The sequence below is a fragment of the Fusarium pseudograminearum genome, chromosome 2 (genome assembly GCF_000303195.2).
Source record: "Fusarium pseudograminearum CS3096 chromosome 2, whole genome shotgun sequence".
Taxonomy (NCBI): Eukaryota; Fungi; Ascomycota; class Sordariomycetes; order Hypocreales; family Nectriaceae; genus Fusarium; species Fusarium pseudograminearum.
The window spans coordinates 8414662-8433539 of record NC_031952.1 but is presented as its reverse complement, the minus strand read 5'-3'; the positions used below and the strand labels follow the sequence as shown (position 1 = coordinate 8433539).

Here is an 18878-nt window from a genome sequence, read left to right as displayed (position 1 = left end):
ATGTCAAGGCCAAACGGCGAAAGTGTCGTTAATGTCTTGCGCGTCGCATTAATAAAGCATTCATAAGTTCCTCATATATCTCTCACATTAAACCTCCCAGAACAACCTTTCCAATCGTGGCAACCTCGGTCTTGACGTGGCTTCGGCTCTGCTCTTCGAAATCCCGGACGAGGCCTTGGACTATAATCTTGCGTACTCGGGAATCCGCTTTCGTAAACAGCTCAGCAACGGGCGCTGAACAATCCTTCGGTGAAGGCACCAGGGCGAGGAATCTCGTGTAGCAATCGATCAAAACATCGCAGAGCGTCGCAAATGTCTCAAAGTAATCGGGATCGAACGGTAAAGATGGCGTCAGCAGATATGTGTACTCCTCGCCAGGGAGAAGATCCGTCTCGGAAGCTGCAAAGTTCATCACAGACGGTGCAGGGCCCCCGGCAGATGGCATGGGAGCCATCTCGTCGACCAGGGGGTGCATGTCAGCTGCTGAAGTCGAGCGGCGCGATTTACCGCCCGGGCGACGGAACATGCTGGGCAGACGGGCGCGGGTGAGGGATGCAGCGGTGGATGACTCGCCGTGGAGTTGCTGGAAGGAATCGAACTCGGAGAGAAGGGAGTTTAAGCTTCGGAGGAATTCGATCGATGTGGAGGAGTAGAGGTCGACGATTGTGGGGAGGGAGAGGCCGAGGAGGAGGTGGTTTGTTGCTTTTCGGCCGAGCTTTCGAGCGTCGAGGGAGGGCATGCGGCCGAGGTCGGTCCTGTCGAAGAGATATGTCTTGAACCAGTATATACGGCCTTCGTGACTGTGATGTGCTATTAGCTTTAGTACAGTGTCTTGATGTATCGATTCTGCACATACGCTTTCCGTAGATACTCGAGCGTTGCTATGCGCTTGTTGGCAAGCTCTGTGATGTGGTGGTACATAATACTTGCTTCATTCTGCTGCCACATTCCCGACGTTCCCACAGCGCCATTCGGCATAAAGCCCAACGGCGTACTCGGTACTCCTCCATAAAGGGTCGTCGACCCCGTCGCGCTCCGGCTCAACATCTGATTCTGCAGATCTATAGGCGTAGCGGTTGCTTCGCTATCCGACGGTCGCGGCGCAACCTTTGCAGCAGCAGAGAGTGCGTAGTCAGGCAGAGCTGGCGGCGCGGCAGCATCCGTCACGTAGGCGTTTGTTCCGAGAGAGCTCCCGCGACGGCTACCGAGGGAGGCTTTGCGCGAGAAGGAAGCCTTGCGGTCTTTGGGGAGGATGTTTGTGTTGAGAGGATCGAGGGAGCCTTCGCGGGTGGTGGGACGGGAGGAGGAGTTGTTGGAGGAGAAGATGGAGGTTGAGAAGATTGGCGTGCCGTTTGAGTTTGGTGTTTTGGGCGCCATTGTGAAGAAGAGGAGAGGAGAGGAGATTAGCTATACGGCTCGAGGTGTGCGGCCGTGGGTTCAGGAGGCTGAGAGAGGGAGGGGTCGGGGGAGTGTGTGATCGGCAGTGGAGGTTGAGAGGATTGCAGCGTCGTAGATGTCCTGTTGTCGTTTCTGTAGGCGTTGTGCGCCCCCCAGATTTGTTTTATTCAGGAATGTTTTGTTTTGGGTCTTTGGCTTTTTGCTTTTTTCGGCTAAACAGATCTCTCTATGAAATCGTCATTAATATCGATCGTCTTTGAAGAAGGTGGTCGTGTAGGTGAAACGAAGCGAGGCGAGACGAGGCGAAGTATCCGGGTTTGGATTAGATTGGGAATTGAAGTGAACCCCTGGTTTCGTGCTGGAATCCATGAATGAGATGCCGAATCCGGGTTGGTTTGGGTACGGGAGGAAGATTAAAGATCCAGGGTAAGATCCACTATAAACACGTGGGACATTAAGATCTAATGCGAGTAATTGAAGTTTATTATTTAAATAGGAATTAATAAAGAATAATTCTATTTAATTAATGCTTATACTTAGTCATAAGAGTCCTATAGACATCGTGAAGGAGCGAGTAACTGATGAGGATTGTCGAAAGTACAGTGTAAACATAGCAGCAGGGTTCAGTTTCACAACAAGCCTTACCGGCAGTTGAACAACAAGAATAACGTTCAGTAGTAGGTATCATAAAACTGTAATGGCTTGATATCAGATTGCTAGTTAAACCTTTTTAGAAATATCACATACAGAAGGTCCACCAGTAGCGTATCAGACAGTCATATAAACAATACAACACTTCCTTCAGCTCTTAATATCAATTCATGTATATTTCTTGTTTCATTAAAAGTTACCCATCCCGTCTCATCTAATTCGTATATCATTAGCTTAATCGATCACAAAATCACCTCCCTCTGTAAACTCGCTGTGCATACTAAACTCTTCAAACTGCGCAGCCAAATCTTTTACCTGTCCGCCGCCCTGTTTATTAACCTCTAGATCAAAATCCAGCACAAAACTCCCAAATGTCTCTTCCTTCTTTTCCGGCTTTGGTCGTTGTCCTTCTAGAGCACGCATGAGTCTATTGGCCTCGGCGGCTGACATGCTACCGTCGCGCAGAGCCATGGCCAGTAGCCCCTTTCCAACTGGTTCAAAAACAGGAAAGCAAGCGCCCAGGTCTTGACATGCTGCGAGACATACCAAAAAGTAAAAATACCAATTCGCATTTCTGTCAGTGTTGTTCTGCTCGTCTTGGTCAGTGATGATAAAATCAGGTTGTATAGTTTGGTTTTGAAGCGCTGCGTCGCGGATTATCGTGTTGCTGACGTGCACCACTGCTGAGCTTAGAACACTGAGAGAGTGTGCGTGCGGGTGATGAAGACGGCTGATAAGGATGAGCCGTTGCAGCTGGTTTATCGAGGCGCGTAAAACAGCTTTGGGAGACTCGAGAGAAGCCGGGTCAAGTTTCTCATTATTGGGATCCATGATAAAAGGGTGAAATATGTTTATGATGGCCACATGCACTAGAATGCTATTCAAATATTAGACACGCATCTGTTGGAAAGGGTAGAAACAAATCTTACTTGAACGCCAGCACATGGTCAGGCATATGGCGTGGATCAATAGATGACATCTCTGGCGGCAGAGAGTCAGTAAAAGACAAGATCTTCTGATACTTTGCCTCGACAAAAGCCAGAGGAATCCTCATGGTCCCACCGTGCTGCGCAAAGTAAACAGCCACAACCTCTTGCATGATGGTCCACAGCTCACACAGCGCTTGAAACGTTTTGCCTGTATAGTCAGGTATGAAGTGTCGAGGCCAGTGAACTGCTAACCTTTCATCTAACATATCTTGGTCGTTTCTACCAGGAACGGGAAACATGGGAGGGAACGTGATGGGTCTTGTTGGGACCCAGAACGAGTTGAGTCTGAGTGAGGTTTAGCACTGGAGTAGAGTATGGAAACAAGTAACTTACGTGAGGTAGCTGTATGCGCCCCAGGCTGTGTGGGCTGTTGCACGCTTCGCATCAGGCTCCATGGCTTCAAACGACGCTGCATTTTCAGGTGTATGCCGCACGCCAAAGAGCTTCATCCGCTCCGCCATGACGCGCCCATCGTCGAGAAGATCCTGACTATCAAAGTCTGATCTTTGTAGATGACAGCTAACGCTCAGCATGAGAATAGCAGCTACGTTGACAAGCGAGTCGGTCGATCTCTCAGCGCGCCACAAAACACCAGCATCCCTTACAAAATCTTGACTCAGGGCGCCGACTGTTTCGTCAACTACCGAGTAACCTTGCTGTAGGTGGATCAAACGTCAGTTTAGCGGTTTGACGTGGCGAGAGTGGGTGGCAACTTACACAGGCGTGGGCCAGAAGGGCATTCACTAGAAATGAGGAGCAGTAGTCATGGCGATGCTCGACGAGATCGTGTATGAAAAGGTTGGGGTCGAAGAAGCCGAAAATGGTGTGGTTGCTTTGGAGGTAATAGGAAATAGCACTGGCAGCGACTTGGTCTTGGATGGATACGCCGGTCCAGTATCCGATTCGCAATCTGTGTAGTCTGTCGTCACAGTATGTGTCGCGATGGGGTCCGACAGACTCTTCCTCTTGTTCAAACGACTGGGTGCTGGGTGTAGCATGACTATTGCTGGGTGTAGCGTGGCTATTACTAGATGATGTCGAAGGCGATGTAGTGGTGTCAGACGGAGATGAGCCTTCAAGCAAAAGACCCTGACCAGACGATCTCTGAACAGGTCTCAACCGGGGATCGGCGCTCAGAGAGGCAAGGTCCAAGGGAAACAGGGTGGGATACGCCATGCGATGCCGTACCGTCAGCTCAAACTCGAGGCTTGATGATGTGGGTGGGGATATGGCCTGGGCAGTCTGTATAATAGAAGGTCTATGCCTCCCATGCATACTGCCCTGGAGCGAAGACAAGACATCAGCCAGGTTACTCGCGCCTCTCAGCTGGCGATGAGCAGCGAGGGCTTGGTCTTCAGGCAGGGAGAGCAACAGCTCGAGAACATCACGGTGCTCCTTGAGCTCCCTTTCTACGTTGGACACATGGTCGACGCTGTAGACGCAGGTGGTGCCCCATCTCTCACACTTTGAACAGCTGGGTCTTTTTCCGTCGCACTGCAAGCACAGAGGCGGTGGGGTCAGATAAGAGAAGGGCAGGTAGTACCTAGATAGTACATAAAGAGAAAACTTACACGGGCTTTTTTGACACGGCAGTTCTCACAGGCATTGGGCCTGTTGGCACGTCTCCGCTTACCAACCCGTTTATCTGGGTTTTGACCACCAGGGCCTCCCGAGGCGTCGGGTGCGGGAAGGATGGTTTGGTAATGAGACTGAGATTGAGACTGAGACTGAGGACTCATGGCTGAAGTGACGTTGTATGATCAGCCCGTCCAAGGGCCGACCGATTGTGCCCCCCTGGGCGCGCCGGTAGGTTTGTTTACTGGGTACAAAGGAGGTACCGATGACGGGACGTTAGGTAGCGTAGCACAAGCTTGTACGGCAGTAGGTACTAATAAGTGTGCGATGAGAAGTGGCCCCCTCCGACAAAACCTGGGGTTTGGCTATGTTTCGTGTTGCAAGTGACGTGCAAGGGGAGCGGCCGCTAAAAGAAAGGTACGGCACGATAACTCGATCGTGGAGTTGACAAGCCTCTCTGAGGATCGGATCCGGCCAGAGGAGACAGGTTGAGATTTTCCGAACTAGGATCTGATTCGTTGGAAGTATTGCTTAGGCTGCTTTTTGACAGCAGCTGAGGCGCTTTACTATAAACGGTAATATGACTGGGTAAGTAATTTCGGTTATGACTCGGGTTTAGATACTCCGTGATGTATGTAGCTGTAGCATCACCATGTTGAAGATATCGGACCCGGGTTACGAAATTAGGGCGTATTTAATGGCTTTTCTAAATCACCTATCGGAGTATTTACAGCGTGTAAACCATTGCGACGTCACTATGCTGTAATGGCTTGTCAAAGCTCTAGATCTAGGTCCAGGGGCGCTAAAGAAGGACCCCTGTATTTTTGAGTTTACCTTTAGCAATTGGTTGAGAATATGGAACTAAGTTTAAACGGCTACCTATATAACATCAGATATAGATGAGTTGTTGAGGTTGAGCTTCTGGGGTGACTGATATGAGTGCATCTCTCTCTCTTTTAACCGGAAAGGAATGACTAACCAGTAAACATGAGTTGTATACTGAAAACCAAAAGGTCACCGGTTGAAGATATCCGATGCTATGGATCTATCACCAACGGTAGATACCGAGTATCAGCTTGCCTTGCCCATAATCATCTCAGACTACCAAGATACAACTCAACAACAGCCACCAGAACCACAAGCATGCTCATGCCCATGTCCATTCTTCGCATCCCTCTCCTCCAATCCCTCAGCCTCGTGAGTCACGCAACTAACATGAAAAAGGTCCAACTTTATCATCCCCTCAATACCCGTGACAAGACCAACATTCTCCTTGAACGGCTCCGTCTCCCGAAACTTCATATGAGCCTCGACACTCGGCCATCCGATAAACGCAGTAAGCATCACACCTGAATTGCTCTCGTCACCACGAATCGGCACGTCGTTCTCTACGCTCCAGCCGTAGCTGATGCCGCGCCAGTCTGGCGACGTCTTGAGTGCTTGAGCGGTGAATTTATCCAGACGATGCGTTGCTGCGGCGCGAGCTGAGGGGGAGTAGTCTGAGGGGAAGAATGCGACGAGGACTTCTGTTACGGGAGAACTAGCCTTGTCGAGAACATCTTCTGGGGGAAAGGGGTTGACAACAACATGTCTGTTCATAGACTTTTCCAAATCGGCGAGTGGCTTGAGAGATTCTATGACACGAGCATGTTCACTTGTCAAGTCAGCACAGCACATTTTACATCATTTACTATACTCACGGGGTCTTGGGGTAATTCTTATGATCCTCCAATTTATCCCAGTCCATAAACAACCATAGCCTCGAAGGATTTTCAATCTCGAGACTGGTGTAAACCTTTCGTGCACCTGGTTGTCTTAGTACCGTGTCGATGATATCTTGGTACGTTTTGGCTTCGGGGGAATCGTCAAAGACGTTTATGCCTTGTTTGAGAGTGACGTATGAGAACTCTGTCACGTTGCTGGGATTTGAAGCCATTTTGAAGGTTTGAATTGATAAGATGAAGAATAAAGATGGTGCTGGTATGAGATGAGATGTTGGGATAGGAGGGGTAAATGTGAGGTGAGTTGTTGGTGGGGTCAATCCACGTGCCCTTCCTTTCATCCGCATGGGAGAATGGAAGGCCTAACGGAAGGCCTCATTTAATAGTAAAAGTCAAAGCAGTTGTTGCTTATGAGAACAAGGCGAATGATCGTTGCTAAATCTAATATTTAATTTACTTAATTATTAGCAACGTTCAGCTTTGACCTTGATATGACACCGGTAACCCTGTTATATAAGCTTATGTACATACGAAACAAACACTGGTAGAGATTGTGATTCCTGGTTACCTATTCTATTTAATTGAGCAATTGTTTAGTTCTATCTTGTATAGATAAACCTTCAAACAGTAGACAGACTAGACGTAAATGCTTAAGTTGCAACAGCTGTCTATATCCCAAACATCATCTCTAAACTCTATCTTACGGATCACCGCTTAAGTCCATGTCTCTGAAACCAATTCTGATGATGCTCTTCCTCCCACTTCTTCTCCGCCCTTCTCAAAGTCGCCGAAACATCCCAATAATCTCTCTTCTGCGCAACATCCCTCGCCGTTCTCCCCTTCGCATCCTTAACCGTCGGATCCGCTTTATAATCTCTCAACAACCTCACACTCTCCCTCTTCTCCTCATCCCCATCTGCTGCCGCACTCGCAGCATAGTGCAAAGGCGTTCGTCCATCGACGGTTTTCGCATTCGGATCAGCGTGGGCGTCGTCTAGTAGATATTCTACAATAGCTGAAGAGCCGTAGCGGGATGCGAGATGGAGGGGGGTACGCCCGTCTTTGGTGCGGGAAGAGGCGGAGGCGCCGCTGTCGAGGAGGAGCATTGTTATGGCGAGGTGGTCGCGTTCGGCGGCGAGATGGAGGGGTGTTAGACCTCTCGAGTCGTGGATTGACGGGGATGTGTGACGGAGAGCTTCGCTGCAGGCTTGGATATCGCCGTTCCAGGCTGCGTCGAGTAGAGTATCTTCAGGAGTCTTGGTTGGCGATGGAGGCTTGGAGGGCTGGACTACTACTGGTGTTGGTTGAGCTGGTTTTACACCGGTGGGTTCTTCCTTCTTAGGTAAGTCTTGACCCTTTGAAAGTTCTGGATCTTTAGCTGGTGCCGGTAATATGTCATCTGGGTCATTATCAGGCTTGAGAGGACCGTCGTCAGCTTTGGGTTTGACGCCTTTGGGTTCTGTCGATGTAACATCAGCAGGTTCTTCAACTTCAGTCTTTCCACCATCAGCCGTCTTTGCTTCCTCCCCGCCGTCCTTGAGCACTTCTGACTCGTCTTTGACTTTTATATCTGGCACAACTCCGTTCTTTACTCCGTTAGTGCTTTCAGTAGGTTTTGGCTCATCATCGTCAACCTCTATAGACCTTCGATGTTGTCCTACTGGTGGAGGTTCCAAGATTGGTGAAGCAACCCTTGATCCGCGACCTGCAGCGCTTGGACGCCTGGCATCAGTTGAATTAGAAGTTTGTCCAGGAGCCGGCGGCGGTACCGGGTTCTCAAAACCTGGCGGTGGAGGTTTCATAAGAGCACGTCTAAACACGATGTTAGTAAATACCAGTATAGGAATGACACAAACGCACGAGTAAATGTTGACCATAAGCTTGCTCAAAGCTGCCAGTTCCTTTTCCAGATCAGCATCAGCAGACTTGATCTTTTCCTCCCACTCATCCTTGTATTTGTACGAGTTATAAAACTCCTCGAGACTTGCAAACTTGGTACCCTCGAGGCCATCACTACTGATCTCTTGAAGCAACTTTGTCATCTTGTCCAAAGCAACCGTGGCATTCCTGATAGCTTCGTCGATCTGCCTCCTCATAGGACGAGCATCATCTCCGTCGATGATATCGGGTCGTGCTTCCAACGTGTTTTGAATTTGAGTGATGGTGTCTCTGGCTGTCGTTGCCTTTACTGAAAGCTCGTGGATCTCTTCAGGTGTCTTGCGAAGGTTCATGAACCAGTCTGCCCAATCTTTGGCTGTGTCTGCGTGTTCGCTCAGAGCTTCTATACCAGCGTAGGTAGCGAATGCTTGAGGAAGGTGCTTCATGAAATCGAATCCCTTCTTTTGCGCATCAGGTTTCGCTGCTTGTGCAGGCTCATTCTGTTTCGCAGGTTTGGCAGGCTGTGTCCTGGGAGAACGACGCTGAGAACCACTGTTATGACTTGGCCGTCTCTCGGGATTTGGAGGCCGATTTGTTTCTTGATTAATCAGTGGTGAGTTAGGTCTTGACCTAGTCCTTCCTCGAAGCATCTCTGCAGCGAGGTGAGGCGCTGGTCTGTACCCCGAAGGTGGGGACCGTTTGCCTGCTCCAGGTGGATGTTTTGGCGAAGGCTGTGCATCATAAGAGTGAAGTCGTCTAGGATCTGGACGAGAGCTGTCTGTTGGGTAAGATCTCATGGCAGGTCTTGCGTTGGTTGGTTTTGGAGAACTGGGCCATGGTGGTGTTTCATGTCCCTGAGGTCGAGAACCTTGTCTTGGACGACGATTTGGGCTTGGAGATCTTCGACGCGAAGTAGGTCTACTCTCATCCTCTGACATCCAATCTGAGTCTCTTGTCACGCGACGTCTGAGGATACGTTCTGGAGGTGGAGGAGGGGGAGGAGCCCGAGAACGGGGAGATACAGATCTCCATCCAGAGTCCCTCCGTTTAGGCGGTGCTGGTCGATCATAGTATGAGTGTCTTGGACTTCCGGACAAAGGAGGATATCGTGGGCGTCGACTCTCAGTCTCATGAGATCTCGTTCTTTGGCCTGAAGTTGTCGGATTCAAAGGAGGCCTCAAGGGTCCTGGATTAGAGGGTGGAGGTGGTCCATGGGAGGTAGCAGAAGGTCTCCTAACCGGAGCAGGTCTTGTCTTTGTCGAGGATGTTCTCTTTGGCATCTTGACCCGAAAAAGAAGTTGCACTATAATTCAGGGTCCTCGAAAGTGAATGCCCAGGCACCAGGAACGTGGCGACCAGTATTTAACTGATAAACCGGTTTGGAGCTAGAGATGAGTAGCGGCGGGAGGATAGAACGGCATGACGTTGTTGGAGGGTATTACAGGCATGGCACAGTCTGGTGATCCACTGGAACAAAGCAAGGATGGGCTGTGTTGCCGTTGCCTGCCGCTGGGCTGAATCACATGATGGGCGAGACATAAATGGCCATCATCTGTAAGATTGATGCCTAATGTTGATTGATGATGTGCAGTTGGACATGTTCAGCTGCGGCATTTTGTTGGTCAGCCGACAGGATCAGCAAGCAACAGCGACATGGGTTAGTTAGTGTTTGTGAAATGTAAATATTTTCAGGCTGGAGGCCTGTAACAGGACCCTGTACGGAGTAACTATAGATCACCTACTGTAAGCGAGTTAGTTGGTCTAAAACAAGAAGCACTGAACCAGAATCCACAAGTATTTCAACCCTCTTTTCCATAATGTATTTATTGGCTACTACTGTGCCTTGACTCTGCCCCTAAAGATGTCCAACCAACTCAAGATTCAGTCCGTCTGAAGTGCAAAAAAGAAGTGCCTCGCTTGTTTGCAATCGTACTTTATAGGAACAGCCCGATGCGGGGGTCGAACCCGCAACCTTGAGATCGCGTACTCGTAAGAGTCTCACGCTCTACCGATTGAGCTAACCGGGCGTGGCTCTGATTGGTTAAGAGACGAGACTCTTATTTGCCAACAGGTAGTTAAACAGCGACTTCTATAGTCCGCAGAGGTATTAAATATGCATTAGGTATATCGCTACTATAGAGCTTATATATGTCAATTCTACTTTACCAAATTTGAATCTCCACCTGCGGCTCGTCTTGTGTAGAGTATTATTGACACCCAGTTATGCAGCATTGATAAAGTGACCGACGCGTCTTCCGAGACGCCCTCTATTCGTTTCATATGGTACCACAAAGCTAGGGTCGAACTCGTCATGGACAATGCCGGTACCATATGAGAAGAGAGAAGCCGTCCTTCCTTCTTGAGCAATAAAAGGAGGGGGACCATCGCCGTAAAGGTATTCTTGAACCTCTTTGTCAAGACATACATAGCGGCCTTTATGGTGCTGATTGAGCTTCATTGAGATGCTGACCTTGATTCTTTGACTGGCAGGTCGGTTTCTCCAGCTTAATTTGTCCCGGATATTGGCCAACATGTCAGCATGGTTTCCATGACCCTCGGCAAGGGAGAGAAAGCTGAGGTTGACTGATTTCAGAGTTGGCGGGAGCTTGCCAAGGAAGGAGATGAGATCATCCTGGGCGACTTGCATCCCGGAAAGTCCAAAGTGCTTCAGGTGTCTGCGTGACAAATCCGCGATGGGAAAGAGATCAAAAAGCGATATGGAGTCCTGGATGGGGCAAGACCAAGATTTCAATCCATAGTCACTTTTCAAGACAACTTCCCCCAGACCAATTGCTTTGGCCAAGAGGCAGGAAATCCTGCCGTTCCGGTAGATATTCCAATCTTCAGCGTCAAAGTCGGCGCGACATCCCGTTGTTAACGAGAGCACGATACGTCTAAAGTCAGGTCGTGCGACAATCTTGCAAAGACTATCATACTCTGTGTTTGGCTTGTCGAAAAGAGTGTAGTCAATCCCGGTGGGCAGAGTGTGATTGTCCACAACTAGCTCTGAGATTTGAAGGCTGTCTGCGTAATCGGCCAGGATGTTTGTCACTGTGCAGAATCCGCGCCACTGTTTCCTTTCGTCGTCATTTCCCCATCCTTCTGGGCGATTTTCAGGACCACCGTATCCAAGAGCCTCGCCAGATGGCCAAGTCCGAATAACTGGATACACAAACCCGAATGGCAAGGCTCGGATCATGGGTGTTTGAAAAAGCGGCATGAAAAGAAAACCGTGCGCCGCCGGTGTGACGGTGACCTTTGTGAGTTGCGGGAACCGCTGCACAGCGTGCCGAAAAGCTTGTTCATCTGAGCCAGATGACAATACCTCGCTTTGCTGACGAAGCAGGTCTTGATAATGCACCAGTGAATCTCGACTGGGCATTAGGCTCTGAAGCTGCTTCTGCACTTGGTTTTCGCCCTGGTACTTGTTCTTGTCCTGCGCCCTGCCGCTGGTGAGAGACATGCTGTGCTTACAAAGATGGACAAAACCCCTCGAGATGTCATCTTGGTCCTCGTTCGCGGCATGGGCATTGGTTTCATTTTCATTTTCATCCGCTCTATAGGCACGTGGCTCATCGCTGTTTCTTCTAGGGGTTTCAGGCAAAACGGAGTCATCCCATATGATCTCTTTGACGCGATGACGGAAGACGTTGTGGTTGGCGACTCCAAGCAAGACGTCGACATTGCGCGGATTGGCAGAGATGAAGACGCGGTCGAATCTCAGAGTCGACTTGTTTCCCAAGGCTCGACAAGTAAGACGCAAGCTCTTGATGTCGCGATTGCAGAGCAGATCGCAGACAGACCCAACCAGCTCGTTTGGTAGTGACGCAAGTGAAGTAGATGAGCCCATGGTGGTATTTTGAGATGAGCAAAGGTGGAAATGGCTGTAGAGGCTCAAGTAGGGGGGGACAGATGACAGTGTAAAGATGAAAGATAAAGAGGGGTTATTTGCATTTGTAGTGGAATAATATCAACAGAAGCTACAGGGCCTTTGGCGTTTTATGTATGCAACTACCTAGGTAGCTGGTGACTTGACTCGTCCACTGATTATCAGGGGGCTTGAGTACCTGTATAGCCCTTAAGGGTAATAAAGGTGAATTTTGCTACCTAACTTTATACTTGCTAATAACCTACTAGATCCCAATTTATTAGTATAACTCCTAGGAATTTATTAGATCTAATCAGTTAGGACTAGCTAATTAAAGTCTAGGTATTAGAATTTACCTTTATTACCCTTAGGGGCTGTAAGTAGCTTAGCTTAGTAGGTAGACCAGTGGAGAAGCTAAGGTAGGTAGGTACCTAGGGTTACAGGCGGGCAGGGGTCATATCTTATATCTGGGTAGGCTCAGCTTCACAGAAATAAATATCCATTGTGATATCTATCTATTGGTTGTAAGGAAACAATAGACGACATGAGTTTAGCCAATACTGAACTATCCGTTCTTGTTTATTCCTTATGTATAGACTAACCCAACAATCTTCAATTTTATTGAGGAATCGTTCATGGCTGTACGCGTACATTATATTCTATTCTCTTCACTTACCTAGACTAAGTTGAACCAACATAAACATACGTGTCCAGTTCAAGGTCTGAGCAATCCGACTTGACAGCCGGATTCCATTTGTAGAATGTTTCAAGCTCTATCTTGGCCCCCTGGGCAATATCATAGCAAGTATCTCCCTTGATCACTTTGTGGTAGTCGTTGCACGTTTTGAGTATACCAGTCTGCAAGGGAGAGGGTATGCCCGAATTTGTGCTGCTTGTAGATGTAGATGTCTTGGTCGCTGATGCAGATGCAGTTGCTGACTCTGACTCTGACTCAGTCGTAGAGTCCCATCCCGGTATTCCCACGCTGTCACCGCGTGGATATGTTGACCGACGATAATAGGTTCCAAGGACCAAGCCTGTGCAGTCCGACTTGACGCTTGGATTCATTTTGTAAAACTCTCCGAATTCCAAACCATTGGTTGCCATCACGTCATTGCACCTGGCTGCACGTCTAACGCAGAACCACATTGTACAGTTCGCTATCTCTCCCGCAGCGCGAGGGGTCGGCGTCTCGATTTCCTTTTCTGCCGCAGCGGCTTCAGACTTGTTAGCGAGGCGTGATACCATATGAGGTATACCAGCTGTGGACCTACGAGTAGTTGCTGACAAAAGACCGACGCAGTACGAGACGCTCGACGAGTCATTCCTGTATGTCATGGTGCCTGTGGCTGACGGTGCATCTGCGTCAAAGTCCTCCTCAGTTTTATCAGCATCAGTCAGTGACGGATTCCACAGAATAAACTCCTACACGATGCAAGTTAGCCTGAATTTGTCTTGTGAGTATATCTTGACATCTTACCTCGGGTTCAATGCCGTAGATTGCCGTCAGTGCCCAACAATCGGCAGCAAGATTATCGGTAGTATTCTCAGTCCAGTAGTATCTGTACAAGGTAAGGTGTGAGTAGATGATTATGAAGTGCTCCAAAGCAAAGCATTTGGTAGGCAATGCCACTTACTCAATGCAATCCAGCTGTGTCCCGTTGGCAATGGGAACAATGTCATCTGTAGACGGGAAATGGTCAAGTGGATCAGTACCATTGTGACTAGACTGGTCGGTTGACTCTGTCTTCTTGAAAGGTCACAAGGTGGCACTTGGGGCAGCTGTTCCTCTATATCTAGGATAGGTCGAGATGGCACCGATAGGTTTTACGCAGTAGCTATAGTCCAGCCAGAGGTTGGTGCAATTTCTCCAGACTTGTAGATTAAGAACCAAGCTGCAACAACATATCGGTAAGTAGAAGTCTCCTCAGCCCGTTTGCGAATCATCTTACAAGTCGTCCATAGTAATAGCCGAAGCAGCCAGAAGGTTGGAGCAGTCTTCACCCTCCTTCACCACCGCGTATTGTCCACAATTCTTGTTCGTGTCATTAGGTACCTTGGATGGAATTGGCCTGCACGGTAATGTTAGCAAGTGATCCATCCGGTAGAGGCCTTTTTTTGTTCAGGAGCCGGCATTACGCTGCAGTGGTGGCGACAGAAGTGTCACCCTTGGTATAAAAAAAAAGTAAAAATACATATTTAATACCCCTGCAGACCATATAACCTAAAGTCTTACATCTGACCAGATATATATAATTTTTATAGATCTATTAACTATTTGTATTTAGGTAAATAGATTCCGAGTCACTATGTAAGTAATGAGGTTTACGAGTTGAGACAGTAACGGTTAGGACACCTTATGTGTTAAGTCTTGTTTTTACAAATTGCCAGTAAGCAGGCAAACACGTCCAGAATCACACAGTAGTTGCTCATGAGTCACAATCCATTACAGCTTACCTACACTTCGTATAACATAAAACTTAACTTCATTTAGAAACGATGGTCTTTCACTCAGTCGAAATTGGAGCAGAGTCAATAAAACATCTCAGTCAACTGACCGTGCGTTACCCTGTACTCCCCTCCTCTCAGCTCACGAAATACGTATCACATACATACTCCCCGTTTCGGTTAATTGATCGATGGTGAAATGTGACTATTGACGCCTCAAGCCATGTTGCTTTGGTGCGCAATGTTTCCGTTGGAGTGCCATCCACAATTGGTTTTGATGTAGATTCTGCTAGTTCCAAAGTTACCGCCACCAAATCGACTTGTCTTTAAACCACAACCTTATCTCGATTAGTTGATGCAGGCGTGATGGGATCTGGCAATCTCATAGCGGTTCCGGGTAGTAGATCCGCAAATGTCCGAGCTGAGACTTGATATGTGAGAATGCACAACTAGTCAGCACCGGAATTACAACCTCAAAATCTGTTCTCAGTAATGTGTTCACGTTGATATAAATTGAACCTCGAGCAACGCTTCGTAATATGTTACTAGTAATAGAAAAATCTGTGTTCCATGCTGTCCACCCTCCGTTGGCTTAATGCCTTGGAAAGTGAATTAGCAACGTGGTACCACAGTGTTCACTGACCTTTTGGTTCACGAAGGCATTGATAAACTAAGAGAAATGTCAGATTCCATTATTAATTCCAACATACCTACTAAACAGCCACCCTCAACAGTTTCTGGTTTGAGAACCAAGTACACGCCAATGATATAGTTATGACGATACACCCCCTAAATGAAAGCAGAAGTCATCCTAAATCCCTGTTCACTGCATAAAGTTTATGATTGATCACAAGTCAATATGTAGATCAGATCTTGTGCCTTGCATGAACATTCCCAGGTACATGGAGCCTCAGCTCCAAAGCTGAAAACGATGATTTCTCACTACTAATTCCTGATACGCTGCGTCGGTTCTATACTTGATGCTAATATCGTTGACAAAGTGGCCGCCTGTAGAGTCACATATTTGAGACATAACAACGTCGGCTGTGTCAACCGTTACTTGTCGAAGAAGCGTCTGGCATGAAGAGCCCAAACCAACAGCAAGGAGGGACAACAGCTCGAAGACAAGCCTTCGTGCTGATCCGGCCCATTCGGAATCTAAGCGGTCATCGCCAAGACGAGGCGCACCAGTTGAAATGCAGATGAGGGCTGCATCTGACTATGAAGTTCTAGATTCACACCGATCTGGACTTTTCTTTGTAATCATACATAAAATGACAAGGGACAGACTCCTGCTACGGGTGATTATATCTATGAATTTGCTACAGCAGCGAACAGACAACTCCCCTTCCGAATTCACCTTGGCAAGATTCATAATATCACCATCTCCTCCCTCTTTGTGCCGTGTTACACAATATCAAGCCCCCTTCTTCTTTCGGTGTAGTCAATGCAAGGGTCATGGACTTTCCGCGTAAGAGGCTCAGAGCCGCCCCCCTCGGATCCAAACCGGATTTAGACACAGTGTTATAACTTGGAGGAAAAGCTACCGCGACTTGGCTGCAAACGGTTTACTTTGCACTGCCCAAGACATGTCCAAAACGTCTATTGGCGCGTTTTTGTCCTGTGTAACCAGGTTATCAAGGTACGTAAATTGAGATGTGGCAGGTCGTGGAATGTGTTGACTCTCATATTATACCAGAGGCGGCCGCCTGGCGCTTCAGCCTTGTAATTAACTTAGGTTGTCGAAGAGACTGTTAAGCTACCGAGTTAAGAGCAGAGATAAGCTTCTGTCAGAATTATTAGTTCCCTCGACTAAGGGACCGGCTCCCGTGGCTAGTGGAATGTCAGAAGGGAGATGACAGCTGGGAAATAATGTCAATCTGAGACATGACGATATCCACGCTGTCACTTTGTCTTGGACTGTTGTTTTCGACTTGACGATCTTGCCTGCTGGTCGGGCTGTTATTGATTTCCGTGCTCGTGACACCAGTGCTAAGTTTCAGTGACATTTCTTTGCTCGATTCCCTGTTAAACTTAAGAGTCTGGACTCTGTAGTCAGAAAAATCTGTGAAATAGCAACTGATTTACTATTATTCACAATGTTCAAATCTCGACATGACATGCCTTTAAACCACTTGCATATCTCTTTCTCAAAGTATTAAGTGGCATTGCGCTGTGATATCTTACATAACAGGTATTATACACAGTATGCCTGGTGAATGATGTGCGTACCTGATCCAATGATCACTCTCCTACTACCCTCTTGTGTCACAACCCAGGATGTACAATCCATCTCATCAACATTCCAAGGACCAAAAGCCCGGTCCCGCAGCACACATTGAATTGAGACTGGCCTATCGAGTTTTACGAAACATGTTTTTGGCTTTCTTTGTTCCTCTCATGCAGGAACGCCTATGCCAGCAGGCGAGAGAACGGAATCTAAACCGCTGTCACTGTGGGTGATTGGCATGAAGGCTTCCCCTTGGCAACCCAGATCCAGTAACAATACCTTTGTAAGCCATGAGATTTCTGTATCATGATTTCATCCTCTCATCAGTACGGTGCTTTGGGATACAACACAGAACCCGAATGCGGATGGAAAAAATGAGATCAACATTCTTATAACCCTCTGTGACTCTTTCCAGCGACTCTTCGCGCGAGACGCGTGAAATTTCTCTTCGTTTCTTCTACTATCACACATTATTCTATTCTTTCATGCACCTTGTGCAGAAGCCGTTGTAACAATGCGGCCTTTGTTCGAAGTGTTACGCCATCTTTTCTTCGCCAGCTTGGCGGGTACATGTCACGGCCAATTTGGCGTGCAAAATGATAGGTCGGTTCTCGGTATTAACAATGAATATTCAGGGGTTTGTTACACCTATGTCTCAGTGTATCCCGTCCTTGCAGACGATGAGTACATCACCATCACAAAGCCCTACAGAGGGTCTGTCACTGCCCTGTACACTGTCCCTCCGCAGGGCGATGAGCCAGGTATTGTTATCGTTGAACAGCCAGGTGGCTCTTCAGCGCCCGAAAATGTAGTGATTCCTGCGACAGACGATCGCTCTTATGTGATTGTTATTCGACCATACAAAGGAGCAAAGTCTATATCCGCACCTATTACACAGGTTGTTCCACCAAGAGATGGTCGTCCAGGTCAAATTATTATCGAGACTCCAGAGACGGCTGCTGCAGCCCTTACACCAGGAGTCTTGTTTCCGGTAACACTGGAGCCACAATATGCGACTGACTATGTGACGGTTCTACAGCCCGTCGCTGGCACACTGGCATCACCACAGCTCATTACCATCACACCAACTGGTACCAATAGGGGATCGGTTATCGTTAATATTCCCGCCTCGTCATTCAACGGAGGAAACGCTCAAGGTATCACCCTTCAACCTGATGCCGAAGGCGACTACGTTACAGTACTACAGCCAGCGGGTGTCTCGTTTACTGGGACTACTCCAATCCGCATTACAGTACCACCCAGCGGCGACAGACCTGGTACTATCATCATCCAAACACCCATCCCAGGCCTTTTGAGGCCAGCGAGTCTCGAGACTCTGGGTTCCAACTCATTAAGCGCATTGGGTCTTCTCGCTGGTCAAACGATTACTATACAACCGACAGATGCGACTGGATACGTGACCATTATCGAGCCAGCCGAAGGCAGCGTTACACCAACAGCGCCTATTCGAACCACGATTCCACCGACTGGCACCAAGCCTGGCACTGTTTTCATTCAGACCCCCCCTGGAGGCAATAATGGACAACCTGGTGGCGGAGCAATCACTGACGCTGCTGGTGCAACTATTCCACCAACGCGCACTCGACCAGATGGAGCCATTCCCTACACGACAGTTACTCGAGGTGTGTCCAACGACTTTGGCGACTCCGGTAGTGGTTCTGGCAATGGTTCAGCTGATGGCGATGGCGACGACGATGGTGGAGATGGATCTGAGGAAGATGATGACTCTGGGTTTGGAGGGGTTCAAGGTCGTCCAGGACAAGGTCAGGGCAACAACGAAGGTCCACGAGAGACACTCACCATCCCTCCCGAAGGTGGAAGACCTGGTACCGTTCTTGTATTGACGCCTGATGGTCAGAGTGATTCGCAGACTGATGATGACTCTGACGACTCTCCTGGCGGTACTCAGCCTACCGGGGGATCTGACACAGGGGGCCAAGCTGGCTCCAGCGACGGTGACAGTCAAAGTGGAAGTGGCTCCTCTGACTCCTCTGGCTCTGGTTCATCGGGCTCATCAGGCTCTGGCTCTGGCTCTGGCTCTGGCTCTGGCTCTGGCTCTGGCTCTGGCTCTGGCTCTGGCTCTGGCTCTGGCTCTGGCT

The 18878-nt window shown here is 48.5% G+C and overlaps 7 protein-coding genes across 7 annotated transcripts, besides 1 other annotated feature; 1 reads left to right on the top strand and 6 right to left on the bottom strand.

The window, feature by feature from the left end:
- Positions 1-82: 82 nt before the first annotated feature.
- FPSE_06009 (uncharacterized protein) lies at positions 83-1377 on the bottom strand (the record flags this gene model as incomplete). Its single annotated transcript, XM_009259127.1, has 2 exons — positions 83-800; positions 857-1377. The coding sequence occupies 2 exons, from the start codon at positions 1375-1377 to the stop codon at positions 83-85; spliced, it is 1239 nt and encodes a 412-aa protein (XP_009257402.1).
- Positions 1378-1673: 296 nt separating this feature from the next.
- Positions 1674-1706: a microsatellite.
- Positions 1707-2283: 577 nt separating this feature from the next.
- FPSE_06008 (uncharacterized protein) lies at positions 2284-4777 on the bottom strand (the record flags this gene model as incomplete). The annotated part of the gene is made up of 5 exons (XM_009259126.1): positions 2284-2926; positions 2979-3323; positions 3372-3694; positions 3756-4532; positions 4610-4777. 5 exons carry the CDS (start codon positions 4775-4777, stop codon positions 2284-2286), a joined length of 2256 nt encoding a protein of 751 aa, XP_009257401.1.
- Positions 4778-5729: 952 nt separating this feature from the next.
- On the bottom strand, positions 5730-6549 carry FPSE_06007 (uncharacterized protein; the record flags this gene model as incomplete). Its single annotated transcript, XM_009259125.1, has 2 exons — positions 5730-6267; positions 6314-6549. The coding sequence occupies 2 exons, from the start codon at positions 6547-6549 to the stop codon at positions 5730-5732; spliced, it is 774 nt and encodes a 257-aa protein (XP_009257400.1).
- Positions 6550-7041: 492 nt separating this feature from the next.
- Positions 7042-9492, bottom strand: FPSE_06006 (uncharacterized protein; the record flags this gene model as incomplete). The annotated part of the gene is made up of 2 exons (XM_009259124.1): positions 7042-8146; positions 8195-9492. 2 exons carry the CDS (start codon positions 9490-9492, stop codon positions 7042-7044), a joined length of 2403 nt encoding a protein of 800 aa, XP_009257399.1.
- Positions 9493-10433: 941 nt separating this feature from the next.
- FPSE_06005 (uncharacterized protein) lies at positions 10434-12062 on the bottom strand (the record flags this gene model as incomplete). The annotated part of the gene is made up of 1 exon (XM_009259123.1): positions 10434-12062. The coding sequence occupies one exon, from the start codon at positions 12060-12062 to the stop codon at positions 10434-10436; it is 1629 nt and encodes a 542-aa protein (XP_009257398.1).
- Positions 12063-12389: 327 nt separating this feature from the next.
- FPSE_06004 (uncharacterized protein) lies at positions 12390-15561 on the bottom strand (the record flags this gene model as incomplete). The annotated part of the gene is made up of 11 exons (XM_009259122.1): positions 12390-12407; positions 12683-12719; positions 12787-13505; positions 13561-13642; positions 13718-13804; positions 14033-14152; positions 14317-14318; positions 14693-14814; positions 15172-15198; positions 15239-15317; positions 15472-15561. 11 exons carry the CDS (start codon positions 15559-15561, stop codon positions 12390-12392), a joined length of 1383 nt encoding a protein of 460 aa, XP_009257397.1.
- Positions 15562-17272: 1711 nt separating this feature from the next.
- On the top strand, positions 17273-18779 carry FPSE_06003 (uncharacterized protein; the record flags this gene model as incomplete). The annotated part of the gene is made up of 1 exon (XM_009259121.1): positions 17273-18779. A coding segment is annotated over one exon (1507 nt), but the record flags the coding sequence as incomplete, so codon positions are not given.
- Between the last annotated feature and the right edge of the window lie 99 nt (positions 18780-18878).